The sequence below is a fragment of the Colletotrichum paranaense genome, assembly GCF_030867605.1.
Source record: "Colletotrichum paranaense strain IMI 384185 chromosome Unknown Scaffold_7.1, whole genome shotgun sequence".
In the NCBI taxonomy this organism is placed as follows: domain Eukaryota; kingdom Fungi; phylum Ascomycota; class Sordariomycetes; order Glomerellales; family Glomerellaceae; genus Colletotrichum; species Colletotrichum paranaense.
Window position 1 is genome coordinate 528,427 of NW_026848965.1, and position 22,983 is coordinate 551,409.

At 53.9% G+C, this 22,983-nt stretch overlaps 6 protein-coding genes across 6 annotated transcripts; 1 reads left to right on the forward strand and 5 right to left on the reverse strand.

The window, feature by feature from the left end:
* Window positions 1–3,870: 3,870 nt before the first annotated feature.
* Window positions 3,871–4,410, reverse strand: CPAR01_08976 (uncharacterized protein; the record flags this gene model as incomplete). The annotated part of the gene is made up of 1 exon (XM_060493243.1): window positions 3,871–4,410. A coding segment is annotated over one exon (540 nt), but the record flags the coding sequence as incomplete, so codon positions are not given.
* Window positions 4,411–6,398: 1,988 nt separating this feature from the next.
* On the reverse strand, window positions 6,399–7,400 carry CPAR01_08977 (uncharacterized protein; the record flags this gene model as incomplete). The annotated part of the gene is made up of 4 exons (XM_060493244.1): window positions 6,399–6,703; window positions 6,747–6,831; window positions 6,883–6,950; window positions 7,307–7,400. 4 exons carry the CDS (start codon window positions 7,398–7,400, stop codon window positions 6,399–6,401), a joined length of 552 nt encoding a protein of 183 aa, XP_060347374.1.
* Window positions 7,401–9,317: 1,917 nt separating this feature from the next.
* Window positions 9,318–10,664, forward strand: CPAR01_08978 (uncharacterized protein; the record flags this gene model as incomplete). Its single annotated transcript, XM_060493245.1, has 2 exons — window positions 9,318–9,520; window positions 9,587–10,664. 2 exons carry the CDS (start codon window positions 9,318–9,320, stop codon window positions 10,662–10,664), a joined length of 1,281 nt encoding a protein of 426 aa, XP_060347375.1.
* Window positions 10,665–14,799: 4,135 nt separating this feature from the next.
* On the reverse strand, window positions 14,800–15,183 carry CPAR01_08979 (uncharacterized protein; the record flags this gene model as incomplete). The annotated part of the gene is made up of 1 exon (XM_060493246.1): window positions 14,800–15,183. The coding sequence occupies one exon, from the start codon at window positions 15,181–15,183 to the stop codon at window positions 14,800–14,802; it is 384 nt and encodes a 127-aa protein (XP_060347376.1).
* Window positions 15,184–15,310: 127 nt separating this feature from the next.
* CPAR01_08980 (uncharacterized protein) lies at window positions 15,311–16,817 on the reverse strand (the record flags this gene model as incomplete). The annotated part of the gene is made up of 2 exons (XM_060493247.1): window positions 15,311–15,442; window positions 15,495–16,817. The coding sequence occupies 2 exons, from the start codon at window positions 16,815–16,817 to the stop codon at window positions 15,311–15,313; spliced, it is 1,455 nt and encodes a 484-aa protein (XP_060347377.1).
* Window positions 16,818–19,427: 2,610 nt separating this feature from the next.
* Window positions 19,428–19,874, reverse strand: CPAR01_08981 (uncharacterized protein; the record flags this gene model as incomplete). The annotated part of the gene is made up of 1 exon (XM_060493248.1): window positions 19,428–19,874. The coding sequence occupies one exon, from the start codon at window positions 19,872–19,874 to the stop codon at window positions 19,428–19,430; it is 447 nt and encodes a 148-aa protein (XP_060347378.1).
* Window positions 19,875–22,983: the final 3,109 nt, after the last annotated feature.

Below are 22,983 nucleotides of genomic sequence, written 5' to 3' on the forward strand. Positions count from 1 at the left end.
ATCGCTCGGCAGATACCTGAAAAGGGGGGGTGAGATTCGACGAGACGCCCGTTCTCCTCCCTATCATATTCATGTTCAGTTGTTTAAAAAGAGACCAATATTGCTACGGTCCTGCATCTACCATACATGAGTTTTGACAACATCGTCATAGTATGCAAGGCATTACCTGCTTACCTGGTTGTTTGCAGCCCGCAAACCAATAAAAACCCAGCTGTGATTGACCTCATGTTTCCGCATGGGGAAAAATCGAGAGCAGTACGGAGTAAAGAGAGCGCAACCATCACCACCACCACCACCTACTTACAGGCGCGCGGCAAGATGCAGTCACGCACGTAGTTCCGGTTGTTGGACGCACGAGCAAACCACCTACACCACCCTGCAACTTGCAGCTTGCTAGTTCACGTCGAATGCTCTGACTGGTTCCGCAGAAGAATGATCCAAAGATCAATAGCGCGCTTCTTTATTTCTTTCTCTCGTTCCCCAGTTTGTTCTTTTCCGGAGGAGAGGATTCCATCACCCTGCATTTCTTGGTAACCAATCCTGGGTTGTTGGGCACCTCAAAACCAGGGTAAGCTTAAACTCGTGTACCGACACTTTGACTCATCTCGATGGTGAATGAAAGCAATCAAGAACGTCACCGTAATAAGCGAATGCTTCAGTATCCTCAGTATAAGCAAGTAGTTGAAAGAATACTGCGTACTCGGGTCCAAATCTCGCAATAAAGTCCCATCGATTCGCACCCCGTATTCGTAGAACACTATGGACCTCCAAAAGCAAAAATGTCTCGGTCCGAATACCAAATTCAAAGATGCTCGAGCCTCAAGGGGCCCCGGCGGCGCCTCCCCGAACCCGACAGCCCAAGTTCCGGGTTGAAGTCTTTCCTTCTCGGTGAGACAAGAAAGAAAGAGAAAACCCACCCCTTCTTTCCCCCGTGGAACAAGGGCCCTCTTCACCGCATCGTGTCCACGGACCATCCAACTCCCGCGTGGTTGACGTCCCCGGGGGCGGCGGCGTAAGCGCGCGGAGGCGATAGGAGAGGCTGGGAGAGAGTTCGGATAAGACATCATACATGGCATGCATGGACATCATACGGCATCGCGAGAGCCTTGCTCTTCGTCCTCCCCTTTCCCCCCTTCCGCCTTCCGTGCCCACTTCCGTAAAAAAACAATTCCCTATCAATGGAACAAAACAAAATAACCGGGGCAAGGAAATCAAAACCTGATCGCGATCCCAGAGAGCCAAAGCGTTACGATGCAAAGCCGACAAGGCCGTTCCGGTTTCCCACCCTTTCACTCCTCGCATTCCCCTCCCGGTCAGACGGCCTGCGTTCGGATTCTGTTCGTTGGCTGCCAAACCACACTCGACCAATTCGTGATCGTCCGGCGCTGTCACATCGGAAACGAGGTTTGATTGGCCGCCAACCGCACTTTATTGTTTCAAGACAGGGTCGGTGTAAGCCACATGATTGGCTCGTTTCCTCCATTCTCAAACCGACACCCAGTTGGTGAGTTTAGCTTGGTGCGTCGTTGAACCGGGGTTGGTCAGGTACATCTCGCGCTAGGTCTGGGAAGTCACTTGTAACTGTGAAGGTATGCTATGTAAGCAGCATTCAGTCCTCGCTAACCAGCTGCATGGATTGACGGATGGTTTGCAGATGACGAAGGTGAACAACGGCCGTCGTCTGTGAGTCCTACCCAGAGATGGGACGGAGACGTTCAAGGTGGAGGAGGCGTGTTCGGCGTATATGTGGAAAATGTATGTGCAGGCCGAGGGAAGAGACGTCTTAACTCGGCGAATCGTCTGTGCAGGCAAAGCGAATGCTACTCACAAGCCAAAAAAGAACAGCCGCGTTTTTTCTTTCTGCTTGATGCCGCTGAGGAATTCCAGGATGAAGATGTCTGTACCACCGTTCACAGTACCAAGGAAACCTGCCTGCAAGTGGAAAGAAAAAAAGGTTGTCGTCCCGAAAAGGATGAAGAGAAATTTTTAGGGGATGTAACGTCGACGACGAACCTGGAACTGTGGTGGGGTTTGGGGGTTACATGGGGGGCGTGAACATGTCGTTCGGTGAGGGGTGCGAATGCGAATGGAGATCGGTGCTGACATACTGGATGAGAAACGGCCATTCGTATCTATCCGTACTGAAGACTGATAAACCCAAAGAGGTATTAGCAGAGTATCCGTCGACGTCGTGGTTATACTACCTTCATCTATGATAATCATATCAATCCCATCTAGACGTTGTGAATCGGCATGGACGCATTAAGAAACGGGAAATTTGACAGTTGGCGACGTGCGCAGGAGGTGGCTCTGGCGTCGGTGACGACGACGGCATGTAGAATACTGTAACTCTCCGACTCGTATTCTTCTGCATTTCACTCATCAACTTCATGCCAATGGTACGTGCGTCTTGTGCCACAACTCAACTCAGCCTCTTCTCTGCCAACTGTGATACAAAGAGAAAGAGGCTGGTGACACATTGACACATGGGGTTGCGGCTTAACGGTCGTGGGATATGGCCAGGATCTTCAGGGACGTTTTCACATGGATCTTCCCCCCCCAACCCCCCCCCCCCCCCCGCTCTTCCTGGCCTTGCCTGGCCATGACATTGCCGTGCGGAGAAGGCAAGAGACAGAGTGAACCGGCACCAGCTAATCTCGCCAAACTCAGCCTTCAGGAGGCTCAGGTCAGGTCAATAGAACGAGGGGCGGGTTTCAGCAAAGGCCTGCCGCCCTACGAGTGGCTACCGATCGCCAGTGGTGGTTGTCAAGGCCGGAAATCCAGCGAGCGGAGACTCAAGACAAGATTGAGCACAACAACGCTGCCCAGGTCAATACGAAAGCCAGCTGTTGTCAACGTCAACCCGAGCGACTGCATATGGTGCTTTCTACGCGGCAGCGAGGAGCATTCAGAGTCGAGGAAATAACTTTCTGGCTAGCGGAAACGCCGTCTCTAGTCCAGAGCTTGCTTGGTCGTGAGCCGCCGCGCGCGACACAGGAGCGAGAGACGACCCATTCTGTTGGCTGACCAGACTTGAGACTCGGACGGCCGATTGGGCAATCTATCATGTGCAGATTCATCCATGTGGAGTCTCTGGGTCCGTCAGGTGTGATCAGGGGTGGCGGACGTGGAGGGGTGATACTGGAGGAGGAAAAGGTGGAGAGGTACTATATTTCACCGGTGAGAGTCTCGTTTGAAGTTTGGTTGAAATATTCCGAACCTATCGACGGAAATTTCAGGCTCTATAGTTGGGTTGGCAATGAATCGGTTTGATCGTTTGCAGTCTGGTCAGTGGCACTATGGGGCCGAAAGAGAAAAAAGTAATTCGAGAAACACACGACAAGGTCTTTTCGGTTGTCGAGTATCGGATGCCCCTCCATTCATGGATGCCTCTATGAAGTTTTTCGGTCCAGTTTTCCACGGTGAGCCAAGATAGCGGGCGATAGACATTCGCACAGGCTTCGGTTGGAAAATGTGCTTGTCGCGACGCAGATGCTATGTGCAGGTTAGCCTCTTTCTCGGAAGCCCCACCAAGGGATCGCAGGTAGCTGAGAAATTGTTCTCACCTTCCAATTGCCGTCGTCGCCCCCAGTGTTCGGGTTTTCTCACTTGGGGGCCGCAAGTGGCTTGAACATCTGCCGGATAGGAGAGAATCGTGAAGGGCCGACGCCCGGACGGGCCAGAGCTGCCTAGTGATCGCTCCGTCTGATGTGGCCCGCAAGGGGGCTGCAGCGCTGGCGTGCGGCAGTGACGAAGAATGAGCATTTAATAATACCACAAGGGCCATTAGGAGTTTGGAGATGGCCGGCAATGTGTGCGGGAAAGCACAGGCACAGGCACCAAGCGCAGGCGCAGGCGGTACCAGGATATCTAGACGCGATGGCGTAGGCACAGGCCACCCGGGCTGGCCGTCTGGCAGTGTCTTTCAGGGTCCGGTGACAGGTTGAAAGCTGCCGTCTCGAGATCATCGGCTTGCCCAAGGCGCGGTTGACGCCTCGGCGACAGCGGGTTGGTACCAATATCGCGACTGATGGGCAACCCATGGAGCACCTCCGTCCTTTTGCGCCCCACGACAGACTTAGCACGTAGGAGGTAGACTTGGTCGAAAGTATGCCATCTAATACTGCGTGGTGCTCCACGGCAGTGCAAGCAATGGACGTTTCCATATATCGCTGTGATGCTGCGGTTGAAACAACCGAGTCCCGGCTTTGGATGATCCACTGGCAGGGCAGGCCCCGTCATGGCAGGTGCGGAAGTGGTTAGTGCCAGGGGCTTGATCTCGCAAGGTGAGCGAAAGTCAAAAGTTGTGAGAGAGCGCGGGCTGAATTCTGGGTGTTGCCAGGGCTGTTTGGGCACCACAGTCGTGTTGCACGTAGGTAGTTGAGCTGAAGGCGGAGACCTGAACTGCACTGCGTACGCACTGGTGGTACGTACGTCAACGAGGGTCTCAGAAATGGAGTCGTGATAGCTTGGGTCGTCTTTGGTTTATACGATACAGATAGTGTTGCGTGGTAGCGGCGTAGCTGAGCTGACTAGCGGTTCTGAATTGCCTCTGCTTCGGAAGCGGATGACGAAACAGGTGCCAAGCCACTTATCGCGATGCAACGAGAACTCAGTGTCCTCTACTTTGAGCCGCGGTGATTCTCGTCGGATGAGGCCGCCATGATTCTGTGCTGCTGTAGTCTACGGCACGGCAAGCCTACCGAACCGAGCTTCGACATCGAAAAGAGGGCGAAAATGAGTGAGGGATTGTGTTGTCTAGGGACAGAGTTAAGTGTATTGAAGCCCCGCCAGGGGTGTTTCCGTCTGGTCTTTTGGATAGCATATCCGTCACCTTATTGTTGCGCCTCGGACCTTCCTTGGCTCGATCTTGACATCGGTATCTAAGTGCAAAGGAGGATGGTTCCGATTGCTTGTCTGTTGAGTTTCCCCGTCTTTGATAGAGTGCGGTAATCACGGTAGATACATGGATGACATAGGTAAGGGCGTGTTGGGAGCAGGCTGAGCAGGTATTCCTCATACTCGGCAGGGTTACAGGTCACCCTGGCAGGTCGGGGATGTCTCGTCTCGCACGAGGAGAATTGTCATCCGGTGTCGTCAAAGGCCAACCCATGGCCCACGGTGCTTGATTGATGAAGTGCAGTCTGTGCCAATCCTGACAATCTGGTGGGAGAAGTTGTGTATCCTTGGGGAAGGGTACGCAGTAGTGTAGTTGAGGAGGGTGAGGGGCACGGGCGAGTGGGTGAGCGGTGGCTCGTGTGGTGCAGGATGGTTGGCATCGAACCCAATCAGAAACAATAGTCTGCTATTCCTGCCGCAGCGTGGGCCAACCGTCGCGGCCTTGTGAGCTTCGCCTGTGGTAGCCGTCGATTGGTGGTGAGGCACGACACAGCGTACCTTTCGATAGGTTGTGACGGTAGAAGAGTTCCATGGTGGAAGACACTACCACGCGCTAGGTACCCGTCCTTTGGCCACCAGGCATCGTACCGTGGTAGCGTTGCTGAGATGGCTTCCCGTACTTGAGATGTGGTAATAGGTAACTACCATGCTGTGGTAGGTATGGAGTGACTTGCAAGAAGTATCCGCACCCAAGTAGGTAGGCAGGTATGCCATGCCAGGCACCTCAGGCACATGAGCAAAGGTGCCTTGCCTTAGCTTCCCCGAGGTGCTGTGGTAGCTTCCCCCTCATCATTCTAGTTGCTGGGCTTGCATTGCAGCCAGTTCTCGTCTGTGCATGGATATCGAGATTGGGATAGAGAACAAGAGGGGAGCATTGCCATTGTTGTTCATCATGCCATGGGCCCGCGATAGTTGTTTCTCTCGGATTCTGCTATTAGGAGGTCGTTGAGAGTATCCATCGCGTGGTGGGTTGGATGATTGATCAGCATCATCGGCCAGAGAGCTCCAGTCAGTCCTGTCATCCCTTCACCGTCAGTTTGTATGTGAGCCCGAATAGGAAGTGTAGACTGTGTGGGAGTTGTGGACTAGGGGTTCCGAAAGAGCTCAGTGAGGATTTAGACAAGGAAGTGGGAGGATGTGAACAGGCAAGGAGGAAAAGAGCAGGAACCCACTCGGGGGAAACTTGACCTTCAATGTCAAACAGCCTACTGTGTACGGAGGTCAAGCGGCGCCCCCGCTCACCATATCCCACGCCCCTTTTGAGATTGAACACGATCAGGATTCCCACCGTCTTCCTCCGCTCTTTCTCTCTCTCTCTCTGTCCTTGAATTGGAGTCTTTCCAGCAGCGTGGATGACAGCCCCAGCCCTGTCCCGTCCCGTCCTGTCCTCGCCTATGCTAGGTTTAGTGTCTCTGCGTAAGGTGGTCGAGTTGTTTGAGGCAAACCACATTGCCACTCTGCGAAAAGTACCAGGTAGCCCAGTAGCACCTCCACCATTGCTACACGCCTGCGAACCAACCAACAGCTGGAGAAGGCCCAGCGCACCCGAGCCGACGGATGCCACTCTGCATCTTGTCGTCGCTCCTGACACTGAGTGGTGCTTCACCAGGCGGAGGCGAGGGGAGAAACGTAGAAGCGTAGAAGCAAGAGGAGAACAACAGAAGAACGGCCGCAACCGTCAGATGTTGCTGTCCAATCAATTCCGTGTTAATGAAGTGTTGAAAGACCGAGGGCCTGGGTTCTGAGGTGGCCTGGAAGTCTAGACTGCTTCCGCCGCACCACCAGCCAATGTCACCACCACTCTCTGTCGTGTGTGTGTGTGTATGTGCTGGATAGTGGGAGAATACCACAGTGGAATCGCATTTGTGGCATGAGTGCCATGATCAGGATACTTCGTAAGGTAATCCGTACTGAGAGAGGGGGCAAGTCAAGCTGGAACTGCTGGCAGGTGCATCCATAATCCTGAGCATGTATACTACGTACAGCAAGCACATGGGCGTTATGCACACACCCCTTTCCGATGAGAGGAGCCACCCCTCCCCCTTCCTGCCCTGGAATATTGTGTACGGAAGTACGTATATATCAGCCAGTCAATCGCATCTCTTGCAGCATAGATCCCGGAAACCCTCAGCACATCCGACATTTGTTGTAGTATCGATGGATTACTGAGGTGAACTCAGCGGTACTCTGTAGGGAGTAGTGTCAGGTAAACTGTATGCGGGAATGAGAAGAGTAAAGCAGAAGGAAAGGAGAGAAAAGAGCAACAGAGCAGGTAACAGAGATGGGCCTGGTGTGCCGGCTGGGCCATAATTGTGTCACTCCCGTGTTCCCCTTTCATAAGAAAATAAAACAACCACAGCTGCCCCTCTACTCCGTGACCCCCCTTCCCCCCTTCCACCCCTCTTACCTCCTGGTGTGTCGCTTTCCTCCAAGTCTCCATGATCCATCCTTCCAGCTGCTTGTCCAAGGGCCCTGGTCAGTTCTTGATCGTCTTGCTCCATCCAGTCTCACTTTATACCACTCTATCCCGTGCCTTACTGCGTATCCGCTCTCCGTAAGGATACCTTACAGACCTTACCACGTACGGATACCTGTGCAAAAGTGAGGTAAACTAAGGTGGCCAGCACTTTTATTTCTCGACAAACTTGTCACTGGATTGTCACCACACCCCCGTCGTTGCACTCTGTGTATGGCCTTTTACCCCCTTGGTCCCTGTTTTCTTGACCTGTCCTCGACTTGTCAACTTGGGGTCCCCGTCCCCGTGCCTGTTCCAATCCCAATCCCCGTCTCATCCTCGTCCGAGTCTTGAGTATTGAGAGTCTGAGCCTGAGCCTGGAGGTGTCTCGACGCTTGCTTTAAACACCACCCCCTCCCCTCCATCCTTTTCAACTTCTGTTTTGTAACCCTCGTCTCGTCCAGCGCTCGCTTCTCTTCCCAACCTTCTTCACCCCGTCCATTCTTCTTCTTCTATTTCTCCTTCCCCGATACCCCCCTCTCCTCCTTTTACCGGTTTCTCAAAACCCCCCCGCGCCTGGCCTTTTCTCCTCCCGACGTCGCAGACCAAGTCTCTCGCTTTTTTCTCAAACAAAACAAACCACAACCTTCTTCTTTCGTTGATTTGACCTGACGACCCGACGGACCTTACGCTACTACTTTTACTACCAGCTTCCACCCCGTAGTCTACTCCGTCTCGCGCCAACTAATTAATACGACCATATACCCTCTTCCGCAAACCAAAACTCAACATTGGGCATCTATCTACCTACCCATTCGGTTGACTCGAGAAAAGAGAGAGACAGAAAATACTTTTCCGCCAACTAAACCCCCCGCGGGCCCTGATTCGATCTGAGACTGATCTGCTCACTTTTCTGGACACCACCTGACACACGAGCCGACCTGGTCGACCCCATTGTCTTTTGTCAATCAGTCAATCCGTGCCGACAACCTTTCCTAGGCACCACTAATTTTGGGCACACAATCGGCCGCTGCGCATTCCACAGCTCCAGCTCCTCCCCGTCGCAGTCCGTCTCAAATCAAAGAGCGGCCAGCCAGCAAAAAAGCAGCAAAAGCAGCAGCGAGCATCTCTGTCTCTTTTCTTATTCCTACAACATTTCGGATTGTTCCGTCCCGCCGCCATCTCCCACCTAGTCAGCCAGACCAAGCCGCTTTCCGTCTACCCACGCTCCGACTTTTCACGGCCCAGCAGCAATCAGCTACGGTACCTTGACCTTTAGAGGCCTTACCTTTAGAGGCACCACACCATCACCTCCACCACCGCCCAGTGCACCCACAACCCGCCAGGCTAATTCCTCCCCCAGCCCGCTCTCGGCCATTCTCGTAAAGCTCAAAGCGCAAGCTCGAAGCGTCAATTGCTGCGACTCCGCGCTTCGCAAGAAAGGGCAAGAAAAACAAGGACAAAGAGTCGTCCACTGACTACTCACCAAAGTCACTGCCACCAAGTCTACCTTAGCCGACAAACCAAAAAAACCGACTTAAAGTCGAGTCCTCTCGCTTCGGCCTTGGCGACCCCAATCCTCTGACACAGAAAGAGTTGCAGTCGCGCACCTCCTCGTCAAAAGTCAGACGTCGACAACTCGATCCATCTCGACCCATTTAAAACTGGAGCATCGAGCAAGGGAGAATCGCGCATCTCAATCACCCAGCGTTTGACGACATCGCCAATTCGCCCTCTTACTAATTTACCAACGACTCGTTGCATCTCGATCAATTCTGCACGGGTTTTTCATTCTCCGAACTTGCATATCGGCAATCGTCAAGCCAAGTGAGGCTCCTTTTGCAGACCATACAGCAAACAGGCGTGTCGGGTGCAGCAGCAGCAACCCAACCCGACCGGTCTCCTTTTTTCTCGCTTCATTCCTCCCAACCTACCAACAGCAACTATGAGCACAGCGATCGCAATGGCTCCCTCTCCGGCCCCTCACGACAGACCGTCGTTCCCTTCCGACCTCGCTCCCGCGTCTTCCGCACAGCACGGCGCTTCTTCGCCTGCACAACAAAGACCTCTTGCACCAACTGGAACTCCCAATGCGACGGCGCATCGGTCAGGCAGCGGCAGCCCTAGGGGTGCCGCCCAAGCTCCCAAGTCATCTCCTCCCAGCGCGTAAGTTGCATCCCACGTCCATCCTATCACGCAACCGCAGTCAATTGACTCTATCTTCCCTTCCAGCGCGAGACATGCCAGCGGTGCACCAAAGATCGTCGTGAAAAAAGAACCCAACTCCCCCGACTTGCCGACGACCCGTCACAGGCCACGCAAACTCGACCTGTCCAACAAGGGGGCGCACCCGGGCTCCAACACTCCCGGCACTGCTAGGCCCATGACTGCTAGGGACAACTTGGGCATCCAGGAGGTCGGCCTTGCCTGCCTCTCGCCCGGGTTCGTTACCCAGGACCCCATCATGAAGGAACAGCTCCAGCGCAGCATGAGTGTGAGGGACCAGCAACGCATGATCATCGAGCAGAGAATGCAGCAGCAATCCGCGAAGGGCGATGGCCCTGACACCTCTGGAAAGGACCCTGTGTCTCAGTTCGCAGCAAAGACCCCCGGCCTGTCTCGCAGGAACAAAGCCCAGCTCTCCATCCTGCCGCCCTCCGCTGAGTCTTTTGCCAACGAGCGTGTCATCCAGTCGGCCCCCTTGGGACACTCCTTCACTGGCCGCCAGCATCCTGCACCGCTGTCTCGTCACATTACAAACCAGCCAAACACTCTCTCCAACACTTCTCACATCCACCACGTCCCTGCCAACCAGACAAACAACCGTCTCCCGCCCATCAGTGATGTCTTTGGACAGGTTTCTGGCCACCCCGACAATGCCCCCACCTCTTTGTACCCCCAGACCAGCCGTCCCCCCATGGCATCACCTGGCCACCCTCCTCAGATGCAGCATGGCCCTCCTACTTCCGGACGTGCCAGAGAGTACAAGTCAGCGGAAGAGGCACAGCACGAGATTGCCGGTGGCCGCCCCGAGCTGCTCCCTAAGATCGTACACTACGGAAACGCTCACCAGCCTCCTACGCCTCCGTCTCCTGCCCCGGGAAGCAGAGCCGCTGATCCCAGCCGCAGCGCAAGCAGGCGCCGCACCCGTGCCGAGTACGAGGACGGCAGCCCACCATTGGGCCATGGCCCTCCCCCCCAGCGAAGAGGACCATTTGGCGCCGGTCGGGACAGCCCCGAGAGCCAAAGGCAAAAGCGCGAGGAGTTCATGCAGCTCTGCGCCAGAGCCTGGGACCTTTTCCACTCTTAGAGAGTCTTTTGTCATCTTTGTTTGATTCTTCCACTTCAACGAGTAGGCCAATTGCGTCTCACTCGTAGGTTTCGATTTCCTGCGGGATCCGGCCCCGCCCTTTCGTCGATTCAATCTCGGCCAGCTTGCATGACTTTGAAGGAGTGTCACGTCCACTGTGACTCTCCTTGCTTCTCTCCTCCAGTCGGAAGAAGAGGAAGTAAAAAATATATATCGCAGCAGGATAGGATATAAATCAGGGATTAATGTCTGCAACTACGAAGAGCTTCCTCCTCGGCACGTCTCCAACAATGAACGAAACCGATCATTACGAACTTCAGCTTTCTCGAGGGAAAAGCGATGGACTATTTTCGCGCGCGGCTAGGCGGTTACGAGGCGGTTGGCGCTACCGGCTCTGGTTTGCTTCTATTCTTCAAAGGGGCAGTCACGGTTTGAGGAAGAATTTTACGTTCGATTCTTGCACTGGAAGCTTAAGATGTGCGCCAGGGGGCGTTTATTTGCTTTGTCATTTTTATGTGGTTATTACCGGTGTTTACGGGAAAATGACGGGTTGGCACGAGATTCATGAGCAGAGAAGAGGGTGCAGATTCCTCTCTGTATGTATTATCTTGGGGTCGTCTGCTACGGGGAAAGAATGGTGGTCGAGGGACATATCCTCGGCGCGTATCTCTTTTGTGTTTTATGCTTCCTGCTTCTCACCTCGGGAGCCACCAACCTGTGCGCTATTTTTGTCGCATTGGTATTAAGTATATCGGAGCAAGAGGTACTGAAGATTCGACACGCATATACAAGGGGCCTTGAGGCTTTCATTCTAGTTCAAGATCAAATCTTTCACTCGTGTGTGGTGTGACATGTGTGATATGATAGGATGCAATGTGGCATGAATTGTGACCGGACAGATCAGGAGGTGGATGTGAAGGGGCAGCACTATCAAGATGATGAGATGTGAGCCCAGTTTTTTCACGACATTGAAGGAGGGAAAGCCAGGAGTTATAACTCTGGCAGAAGAACACATGACATACAGAAAATGAATTTCACGGGAGTAAGGCAACAACGAAAGCTTTGGAACCGGCGACGAAGACATTCACGTATCTCCATTACAAAGAGTCCGGAGCCATTCAGAGGCAGAGCGGCAGCCCGGCCGGAAGACGAGCAACAGGGGCTCGGCCTTCGACATATGAATAGACCCCGCGAGCCGAGTTCTAGTGCGTAGAGCCGAGCACCCGGAACATGTCTGTATGGTCTCCACAGCCCCCGTCTCCCATCCCTGCCGGCGCCATGCCGGGTGTCGGCGAGGGCCCCCCCCGGCGCCGGAACCGGGACCCGGGAACGGTGTGGGTCATTCTGCCATCGGACCCGCCGGCCCCTCCGCGCACATGGAAGCCTTCGAGAAGACCTGGCTTTCACGGGGTGCGGTCCAGTCTTTCCGGATGCGGTACAAGGCGGTGCACTAGAAGGTTTACCCGCTTGGGAACTACCTTCGTGCCCCGTTCCGGTGTTCGTTACGGTGGGGAGGAGAAGGGGGGGGCCAAGTATGGCTCCGGCGGTATCCGCGAGCCGGATCCGGCGCCGTGGGTTTCTTTGTACTTCCTTTGTCGTGTTGGGGGCCACGGGGGGGCTTTTGGGATGGTAGTACCGTAGGTAGTGTAGAGCAGGGCCAGCTGAGTCCCAGGAGCTTCGAGGGAGGGGGGAGTGGCTTCCAAGTAGCGCTGGCGGCTAGTCTAGAAACTAGGATTCTCTGCCTAATAGGTAGTTCTCTTTCGAAGAAGAAAGACTGGGGGGGGAGGGAAGAGCAAAGAGCTTGCTTTGCTGACCGCCGAATCTGGGTAGAGGGTGCTATACTATACGCCACGCGGGCGAGTGGAATGGGACTTTGTTTCTCTCAGATCTTTGATGTGGAGGGGGAGGGATCGGTCGATGACGCTGGTTGAATCTATCGAGATTCTGAGTCTACCCAACTTCGGAATGAGGGGGAGGGGGGTAGCGACGGTGCATGCGGCGTTAGCCAGCTTACCTACTACGCTATCCATTACCCTATACCTACCTTACCTAACTTTGCCTGGTCATTACCTTCCTTACCTAGTCTCCAAATTCCCCGCCGCAGGACAGAGGCGAACAACGCTGTCTGAGATCTTGGACAGATCTTCTAGTGCGGTTGACCACGGGGTGGGTGGCCGGCCAGTCCACGGGATCAAGAGAGACTACACAACAAACCGTATGTTCTGGCCTAGGGTATGAGTCAACTTTATCCCATGGAGGAGGAGGCTCTGTCGTGGAGGGGTAGGGTTTTGCTTTAAGAAGAAAGAGGCGGTGTATGGGTTTGGTCATTCCTGTCAGTCAGGATAGCCCATCAATCTGCTTTTCAATCCACGTCCGTCTGTCAGTCTGCCAGTCATAAGTCTGTCAGTCAGTTCTTCCATGGAACGTAAGAGAAGTGTGGGTGTTGCTGTGTTGGCTTTTCCCCTCTCCGTTGAGGCTCTGGGCCAAGGAAAGCTCAAGGGCCTAAATGTGCCTTTGGTGAGTGAGTGTGAGTCGGGTCGTCTCGTGCTCTAGGTCCGCGTGCCCAGGCCAGGCGAGTGCAGTCCAGTCTTACCCCGGTGTCGAATCCGGGAAGCCTACCTTGCGCTGACCGCTCCCAACAGGGCAAATGAACAGACCTCCAGTACTGTAAAGGCGGACTGAGCATGATACTCGCCAAGAAAGGCAGACTGCAAGAGAATAGACAAGCTATTTCCAGGGGGGGGGGGAGGGTCCAGAGGTAGAAACAGTAAGAACTACTTACTGTGTAATGATGAACCCGCCAAGCAAAACACTTACTTGTCCCCCGTGGCGAAGACAAAAGCAGAACTTTCCTTCAAACCCAAGATGCAAGAAATAGGAAGAATCGCAAGTTCAAAAAGCGTTCTTGTCCGCCCTGCTTTCACCAGATCGTCAGGTCTTGGCGAGCGACGAACGGTCTTGGGCATGTGGCTTAGGTTTTTGTCTTCCGCCAAGAACTTTCGCAGGTTGCACTTGGCAGCGGCCCCTTTCCCTTCTTCTGCCCCGTAAGTCTCGGTTCGGTACAAGACAAAGAATACGGACCTTCAGACGGACCTTACAACGCACCGGCACGCAAAAACGTTGGCGCCCGTCCGTCGGTCCTGTCGGGTTCGTTGAGATAAAGTTGTATCCAAGAAAGGAAGAAAGACAAAAAAGCAAAGAAGATGACTTCATCGCCGGGGATGTTCTCCACAGCCACCGGACACCGCGCGTCCGGCCGCCCGGAAAGGCAGTCCCCAACTTTCCCAGGTAATTCGATGGGGAATTACCTATGGCGGGGTCCCACTTCTTCCCGGTACTCAGATCTGGCCCGGGCCCCATTCCCAGATCTTGAAGCCGCGGGAATTGTTTACATACGGCCCCATGTTATGTTTGCCCCTAATTCGCCTGTCATTCGTCATCGGCCACCCAGAAAGCTGCAAAGTCGTCTGCCAAGCTGTGATATAGAAAGTAGAGTTCAGCAAGGACATCTCTCAGCAAATAATAACCCACAGAGCAGTTGTCCCACGAGCAAGTGTGGCTGTAGACCAACTTTACAATTGCGCCCCGGCTCTCTGGTAATGCCCGCCTGTCATCGTAGAAACTGTAACAGGGCACCGCGGCTTTGCGTGTCCCAGTGATGCAATAGATTCAACCTGAGCTTCCGTGGTAGGAACCACGGATCAGCCTGTGCCCAGGACATGGGACAGGTGACCAGGACAGGTCGCAAAGACCGCCAGACCCAAGCAAAATTCATGGCAAAGAGTGGTGAGCACAGAGACAAGAGCAGTCACAGAGACGATCACGCCCAAGGATGCCGCTCCTCTTTGCTTTGTTCATTAAATTTTTCTTTCTTTAGGTCTTTGGCTCAGAATACAGCCACTCACTATAGGAGCAGAGCGAGTGGACTAGAGGGTTTGCTGCTGGGAGACCACACGATCAATCCAGAACATTTGATTCTGGCGAATGTGCGGTACACATCGGTTCCATAGCCCGCACACGCATGCAGTCTCCCAAAGACATCGTTCCCAAGACCGATGCATCATGGCCTATGCATCCGGTCCTTACCGATTCCTCCTGGTTCTCAACCATCCCACCGAGCCTCTTCCCCTGAGGCTCAACCAAGTCCATCTTCCGTTTCCAGGTCGTGAGTGCCCTTGCGCATCTTAAATCCGTCGCTCATTATAGCTTCGTTCCATGGGGGCTTGAGGACTGCTGGCCAAGTCAACCCAGAGATGTAGTGGACCTGGCTCTGTAGCGTAATTCTGCCGGTGCCCCGTTCCAAAGACGGGGGTGTCATATGTACGTTGAACAGTAGGTTGTTGTGGTGTAAGCAGCATGGGAGGGTAAAACGCCAAACGCCGATGCTCGCAATAACAGGGTCGCATGGGGGTGTCGTAAAATCGTCAGGTAAACAAGTGTAAAAGGGTGTGAATCGAAGCAGGCTGAAAGAGGGAGTCGAAAGACCGCCGGTTGACGCACGCTGTCTGTGCAGACGCATTGTTCTATCATTGTGCCGGGTTGGAAAGTTCCGGTCATTGCTGTTCCGCCGTTGAAATGAATTGTTGAAAGTCTTGTTGACAATAAAGAAGCTGTCCACCAAAGTAGTTCCAAGACGAAGTCGTTATTCAAAGGCCCTCTTCACCAGCCTTGCAGAGCTTGATCTCGCGTCCCCACTCTGACTTGAGAACCTGGGACGCAGTAATGCGACGGGTGGGATTAGGATCCAAAATGGAATATATCACGTTCCTACAGCGCGCCTAAAGACTGTTAGTTTCTGGACGATACTATAAGCAAATCCGATAGACTCACTCTGTGCAAGGACTCAATCGGTCCGTAGCCCTCCTCATCGCGGCGACCTTCCAGGTATCTAGCATAGAATTCGTCCTCGTCTTTGCGGGCAACGCGCCAAAGGTGGCGACCGGTACGCATGGCCATGTAAATGACACCACAGGCCCAGACATCGACAGCGCGGGCGTCGAATTCCTTGTCTGTGTATTCCTCGGGCGCAATGTAGGGAGCAGAGCCACAGAGGCCGGACACCATGTGAGGATCCGTCTCCCAGGCCATTCTGAAGCACTCGCCGTTGCCAAAGTCTGTGATCTTCAAGCCACCACGAGTAGTGAGCAGCAGGTTCTCAGGCTTCAGATCACGGTGGGCAACACCCATCTCGTGGAGGTACTCCACGCCACGCATCATCTGCTTGAAGTAGCAATCCGCCTCCTGAACCTCCAACTTGCCGGCTGAGAGCACGAGAGTGTATAAATCACCACCGGCGCAGAACTCCATGACTTCGCAGTAATCTCCCTTGGCGTCCTTGAGCAAATCCAGAGTGTGGATAACGTTGGGGTGACGCAACGACGAGGAAATGCAAAATTCGGCAGTCAGTCGCTTGCTGTACTTCTTCTCTGTCTCCTCTGGGCGACGGCGGAATTCCTTGACGGCGAAAAGTCTTTCTACTCCATTCTCGACCTTCTTGTGGGATATCCTGACGATTCCAAAGGCACCACGGCCTACAACCTCCTGACATTTTCCGTACTTTTCTACAAGAGTGGTCGTTGCGTTTGGGCCGTTCTTCCTGTCACCAGCCATATCCTCCTTCTCGGCCTTGAGCGTGTCGACCCAGTTAGAGACGAGCGACAGGTCGTTTTCGGCGTGCTCTTGCTTCTTGCCGATGAGGGTACGCCACATGTCGGAGAGCTTCTCCTGCCTGCGACTTGACTTGAGGTGGTGCTCGTGGCCACCTTGCAAGTCCGGGCTCGCCATGAATCGATGAAGGTCTTTTACGGGAGGTTTTGCGGGTTTGCTGGCTGGTTTCTCGGGGACTTTCTCTGCGGTGGTGGTAGAGGGTTTTCTGCTGGGAGGTTGGGGCTTGTCGCTGCCATTAAAGCTGGAGCCGCGGGGTCGATGGGGGACCTCAATAGCGTTTCGGCTGACGTCTTTGGTCGAGAACATGCGCGTGAGCTTGTCCTTCATGGAGGGTTTCTCGGCAGGTTTCGGCAGGGCCTCGTGGGACGAATTGCCGTTGGTGAGGGACTGGCCATTTTGCGGGGTCAAACGCGGCGATTTTTTGCCGTCAGACTTGACTGAGGAAGGTTTGGAACTGGCCGCCGAGGCGGTTGTTGGGCTCGCCATAGCGGGGGATGCGGAAGGCATGAGCGCGCAGCAGGTTTGTTTGGTGGGTGAAGGTTCGTTCGGAGGGGCCCTGGTGGTAGAGAGAAAGGGTAGACGGGACGGAGGCGGTATATACGCGAAAGCGAGCGAACCGACGGCGGATGACCTATCGCCTCTTTCTTGGTCTGTCCTTCTTTTTCTTTTCCCCTTGTGTGGCTGTTGTCTCTCTTGGTTCCGGCTATCGGTGACGCAGGTAGGCCGCAGATGGGTGTCAGCCGCAAGGGAAGCGTGGGTGCAGTGCAGCTGGCAAGAATGAACAGCTGTGCACAGCAGGGCGGGCTGCTGGAGGGGCAGCAGCGGCAGGTTATGCAGAATTGGCTGGTAGTGGTGGTGGGGGTAAAGTCTGCGACTCAAGTAAGTCTTTGGCCTGTCTGGTCTGGTCGAGTCGAGTCGAGTTGGGCCGAGTAAGACTCGGGAGTGCCGTCGAGTGTCAAGGCTCGGGTCTGACAAGGGAAAAAAGGGCTCGCTGTGGCGCAAAGAACGCCTCGGCGCAGTGGGAGGGCTCGGGCCCAAGTAGACGTGACTCGCAGGGCGGACAAAATAGCAGACCTGTTTCAACCCCCTTTTCTTTCTAATTTTGTCCCCGTGGTGAAAGGTGGGAGTGAAGGGGGGGGGGGGGTGCTGTAGGTGGTATTCAAAGTTTTAAAGAGAAGAAGTCGGAAGGGAAGGTAATAAGACGAAGAAGATGGGATGGGCGTAGGGATTAGAGGATTATGTAGGTGTGTGTGTGTGTGAGAGAGAGAGGGACTACAGGAATGGAAACCTGAGCAGAGGCGGTCGGAGCGAGAAAGCGAAAGAAAAAAAAGTCTGGCCCCAGCAGGCGACAGCGGCGGCGGGTAGCGGTCTGGTGGCAGACAACGCGTAGGCGGGCGGGCGGCGGGCGAGCGAGCAGTCAATAATACTAAAGAAATTGGGAGGGGACGGAGGTGAGAGGGGGGAAGAAGTGGAAGTCAAGGGGGAGTGGAGGGGAGAGCAAAAAAATACAGCGGGACAGGCAGGTTGCGACAGCCGGGCATGTGGTGTTAGTAGATACTGCGTAGGTGGTGGCCTGGTGTAAGTAGAGCAAGGTAGCGTGGGATGTGTAGCGTCTTTTGAGGTAAAGTAGGGTCAAGGTGGGGCCTAACGAGGGAAAGATTGGATTGCCCTGCAGCTCGGTACAGTTGAGGAATTTGAGCCCTCAGGGCAGAATGCAGACGGGCTCCGAGTGGACTGGACTGGCGAGGACCACGACTACCCAGGGCCGGAGGTGAGAGTTGAGAGGTGAGGTGAGATGAGTGAGCTGGGAAGTGAAGTCTACTTCGTACGGATACCGTGAGCTAAGGTACCTGACCTTACTGAAGCTGTGAAAGCTAAGGTAAGGAAGGTACTAGCCACGGCCTGCAGAAAGCAGATGGGCGGGAAGCAGCAGAATGGAGACTTTTGAGAACTGGAGACTCGAGACCTGGGATCCTCCACTCCCTCCACTGCGCTGGTACTGGTACTGGTACTGGTACCGCTCTAGGTACTGGCAATGCTGTTAGCTCCAAGCAGGTAATCGGGGTGATTGACAAGTACTGCTAGGTTATTATTGCTGCTTTGCTTTGCGTCGCCGTCGAGTGGGTGGTGTCGCTTTTGCTGAGGGGAAAAAAACCAACACAACAGGCCGCGGGCGGCGGGTGGGCGGTGTAAGCGAAGTGAGTGTGTCGGGGCCGGTCGAGAGCTTCCAGGTTCCTACGCCGTAAAAGATGTACCGATACAAAGCTACTCAGCACGACTGTACGACGAGCAAGGTACCGTGTTCAACACGACTTAGAGGAGCAATAAGCTGTTCCAGGGAGGAGGGCTGAAAAAAGGCTTGTTCTCGTTGTTATTGCTGTTGCTGTGCTGGTCAGCAGTCACCGCCTAAACCGAACTTTGATCTGTCAGCAAAATCCCCCCACGACTTGACTGCCCTTTTCCTTTCTTCGCGGCTTGCCTGCTCTGCCTCCCCGTCGTGAAAAGGGTGGCAGGAAAGTCTGGCCTGCTTCCATTTACTACTGCTCGGCACCAGACCAGTCGCGGACTCGTGGTCGGTGTGACTGACTGCCGTGTGTGGTCCTCGATGGAACAAGGCCGAAATTACACACCTCTTTGGTAATCCAGTCCAGTCCTTAATGTCACTTGTAGCCCGCCTGTCAACTGTGGTACACTGGTACTATGGATTACCAAGAGCAAATGGAAAGGAGAGTGCGAAGGTCCGAATTGCGACAACTGTACGGACGGCCTAGGCTCTAGCACTTTCGAATTGCCTTGGCCAAGAACTGCGCCAGCCCACTGTACAAGTTGGCAGTTGCCTCGCACATAGACAAGGACCTTCGTCTCCCAGGTTGTCTCCTTGGTTCGGCCCTGATTGTGGTAAAGTTGGTGGAAGATGACTGCAAAGGTGGCGCGTGAATTGCTTTTGGCTTCAAGGTGGTTTGTTCGCCATTCGTGTGGAGAGATGCCTCCTGAACGCGCTTGTAAGCGGCAGTCGGCAATCCCCATCAGTCGCCTTTCTTGTCACCTTTTTGCTACTTATTACTGTAACAGTTTGGAGGGATTCCAACTAGTCTGTCAAGTTTCCCAATTTTGCTCCGAACGGCACCTTGGCCACCCGGCCGTTGCTGTTACGATTTGGTCTAGCCTCCGATGGATCAAGGGGCTACTAATAATCAAGTGAGTGATATCAAGGGCATGACAGAAAAACTTTTCCCACTCGCAAAGTGTGCTCGCAAAATGTGAGTGTCTGGTAGGTTTATCATTTCGGTTCTTTTTTTCCCTCTTTTTTTCTAGAATGTGGCGTATTCGTTTCCCATTTCGACGGAGACTACCCGATCCCTCAGTTTGGGTGACCGGGGCAGTGAACAGGGGCAGGGCTGAGTTGTTGAGCCAGAGTCTGTCTTTGATGCGAAAGAAAACGCTCAAATATGTACCGAGGCAAGAGACAAAGATACAAAATGGGTTGCTGACAACCAAATAGCTACTTACCCAGACTAACACTAGAAACAGGTACGGATACATCAATGGCAGCCAGTGTTGGTTAGTCCATCTCCATAATAACAGAGAGAGAAAAAAGTCCGTCCATCTGTCACTCGGGTGGGAAACCCACCACAACCACCACCGCCATGCGCAGTGCGGATACAGAGCGGGAAGCAGGCAGGCGACAGATGCAGTAACAATAACGTAGCTGCATCGGACGGGGTCTCTGATGAGTGGACCAGGCGTGGGCAGAGACACCAAGATAAGGTTAGGTCAGGTTAGGGTACGAGAGGCACAACTTGCAAGAACCCAAGACCTTTGTCTACCTACAAGGTTCAACGAGACTTCGGAATCCTTGACGTGGCTTCCGATGAGGATCCCTCAGGAACGGCGCTTCCGTTCATGACCGATGGAAATGGCGGGATCAGGTAAATGACATGCAAGACGCGCAGCCCTGAGGGTCTCTCTGCCATGTCTGCCTCTCTGGCCAAGTCGAGCTCCGTCCACAGTGTCTCGTCTTTGGTGCGCAAATCGACTAGTTGAGCCACGGAACGGGGTGACGGGGTGACAGGGGCTTCTGCCCGCAACATCAGTCCGCCGACTGGACCATTCGGCTGCCGGAAAGCCTATGAATGGAGAACCAGAGTATGCATTTTTGGTCTGGGGCAAGGTGCAGACCAGGGACGCGCCGGTCAAGGGGTGACTTGTCCTTCACTAACAAACATGCCCGTTTTACCTAGGCTGAACGATTTATTACTCTTGGGTTTGTCAGTCTTGTGTATTGGTATCCGCCTTGTGGTCAAGACGTTGCTTGGCTGGCTCCGGTACGTCGTCTTCGAATTCAATAACCATCTCGGCCATCTCCAGAGTGCGATTGTGGTTGTGCATTGGCCAGGCTCAGGTACGGAATACGTGAGGTGCTTTGTATTAGACACAGCGGAACGCCCGCGTCTGACGCTCACTCATTGCCCGCGGCCACCTCGTAGCAAAGACCCGCGGCCTGCGGTGGTGACCGTCTTCGATAATCCGCAGCTTGCGAGAGAAGAGCCTGACATAAGCAACAGTGTCTGCTGACAGCGCTGCAAAACTTAGATACTCCGTACTTTGAACCAAAATTGGACGAAGCCCTACGGCCCCTGCCAGCTGCCAGGAGCTTGCTGCAGCGGATGGAGTCGGCTTGTGGCGATGGTCGTCGTGTCATTACGTAGAAAGGCACCGATCATTCCTCCAAGCAGGACCTTCGCCTGGCTCGAGGGCGGCATTGCCAGCGAGGCAGCTTATCAATTTCCGATTGAAGAGAAGGCAAGCGCAAAGATGCCGTGCCAGTTGGCATAATTGTCCCTGGCGTGCGTGCGTACCTTGGTGCGGGCTTGCGAGGTAAGGTCAACAGCTGGAGGAGCCGTCTGCCGTGGACGCCGGCTTAGCGGCCGTCGCGACTCAATGACCACATTGTCTGGGATGTTGTGTGTAGTGCGTAGCGCGAATCCGTAGTGTAGGGGCACATGTGTCAAAGGGCATGGAAAGTCAAGCTTCCCGGATTTTGCTGTGCGGTTTGATCGATGACATGGAAGGCAGGGCGGTGCCGTGCAGGAAGTTCAGCCCTTGTGTGGTCGAATCGGGACCCGCCAAGACGACATCTGCAAAGAGAAAAGCGGCTTTGCGAACGGCAGTGGACAGGGCATGGCTGGCTGCGTCCTGGCGCGAGGGAATGTGAGATTCAAGATGCGACTGCGGGCCAAAGCCGGAGGGGCATCGGCGAGTGAGCACCCACACAGCATCTTTCTGAGCCCTGTTGGTGCACTTTGGAGGGGTTCGCTTCGCAGGGTTAGAGCCTTAGAGTCGAAGGCCAAGACGGGGTCTGTACAGGGTGGACAAGGGCCGTCGTGTGGACTGTGTGCAGGTCTTGGAAGGTCTTGGACGACCTCATGGCGTGTGACAGGATTCGCAGAAGAAGCTTGATGGGATTTGTGTGAGAGGGAGAGACAGAGAGAAGGTTCCGTGTGTGTTTCGTTGGTTCTGAATGCATGGGCAATTGGTGAGAGCGATTGGCCGGCAAATTTTTGTACTGTTGGCCTATTGTCTTTTTTTTTCTTGTATTGCTTTCTGTTTTGTGATTTTTCTCTCTCCATTTCTCGCCCCTCAGCTCGGCTTATTTCGGTACTTCAGAGTTTGTGTGAGGTAAAAAGTCGAGAAGGGGAAATGAGAAATGGCGACGGAAAAAAAAAAAGAGGTGAAGAGAAGAAGAACGTCTCTAGGTACGTCTGCAGTGCAAAGAATCTAAGGTAGGTACGGGGAAAGAGTAAGAAAGGCACTACGTAGGTACTCGAGTACGTGGCTTTCTGTGTTAAAGGCAGGTCCTCTTTCCTGCAGACGCCCAGTATCGCGACAAGCGCCGTACTGTCAAAAGATATTAGCCGCATGCTTCCCCCGCACAGTGCCTGCGCAAGCCGATGACGTTTGCAGGCGCGGGATGAGGACTTGCAGACCAAAGTAAGCAAGGCCCAGGAAATACCAAGCCGGCAAGTAGTACCGCACCGTTCTCCGTTCTATCCTCTGCCTTTGTACCTCATAGTAGGTATTCCGTTGTTCTCCATTCTTCATCGGCCCCAGAGCGAGAAAGTCTCCCCTTCCTTTTTATTTTTATTTTTCTAAACTTTACCCCTTGTACAATGCTATGGCCTTGTTGGCATGTTTCTCTTCATTGTTTATCCCGTCCTTTCTTACTCATCTACCGCAGTACGCAGTATTAATTCCTCTCGTTTACAGTCTTGGCTTCTCTGCGTATTTAGTCCGGTCTGGCTCTAAAGATGTCCCCCTTGTCTGTTCTTGCCTTTCACTTGCCTTGTACTTTAAATACGTAGTTACCTCATATTACAGAGATGTGAGAGACGGAAGATCATGACCATTCGTACTGATGACAATGACCACAACATTCAGATCTCGAAATTGGGAAATGGAAACCGCCGCTTCTCCAATCATGTGGAGCCTCCCAACCAGACCACATTGAATCTCGGCTTTTCCCTTTCGCTACTTGCCTCCCCGACTGCACCGTTCGTACCCTGAACCCTCTCGCATCTCCAAATCTCCCTCCTACTCGCTGGGAAGTCGTTGGCCGTTTGTGCTTAACTACTTGCTAGCCGCTGCTGCACGC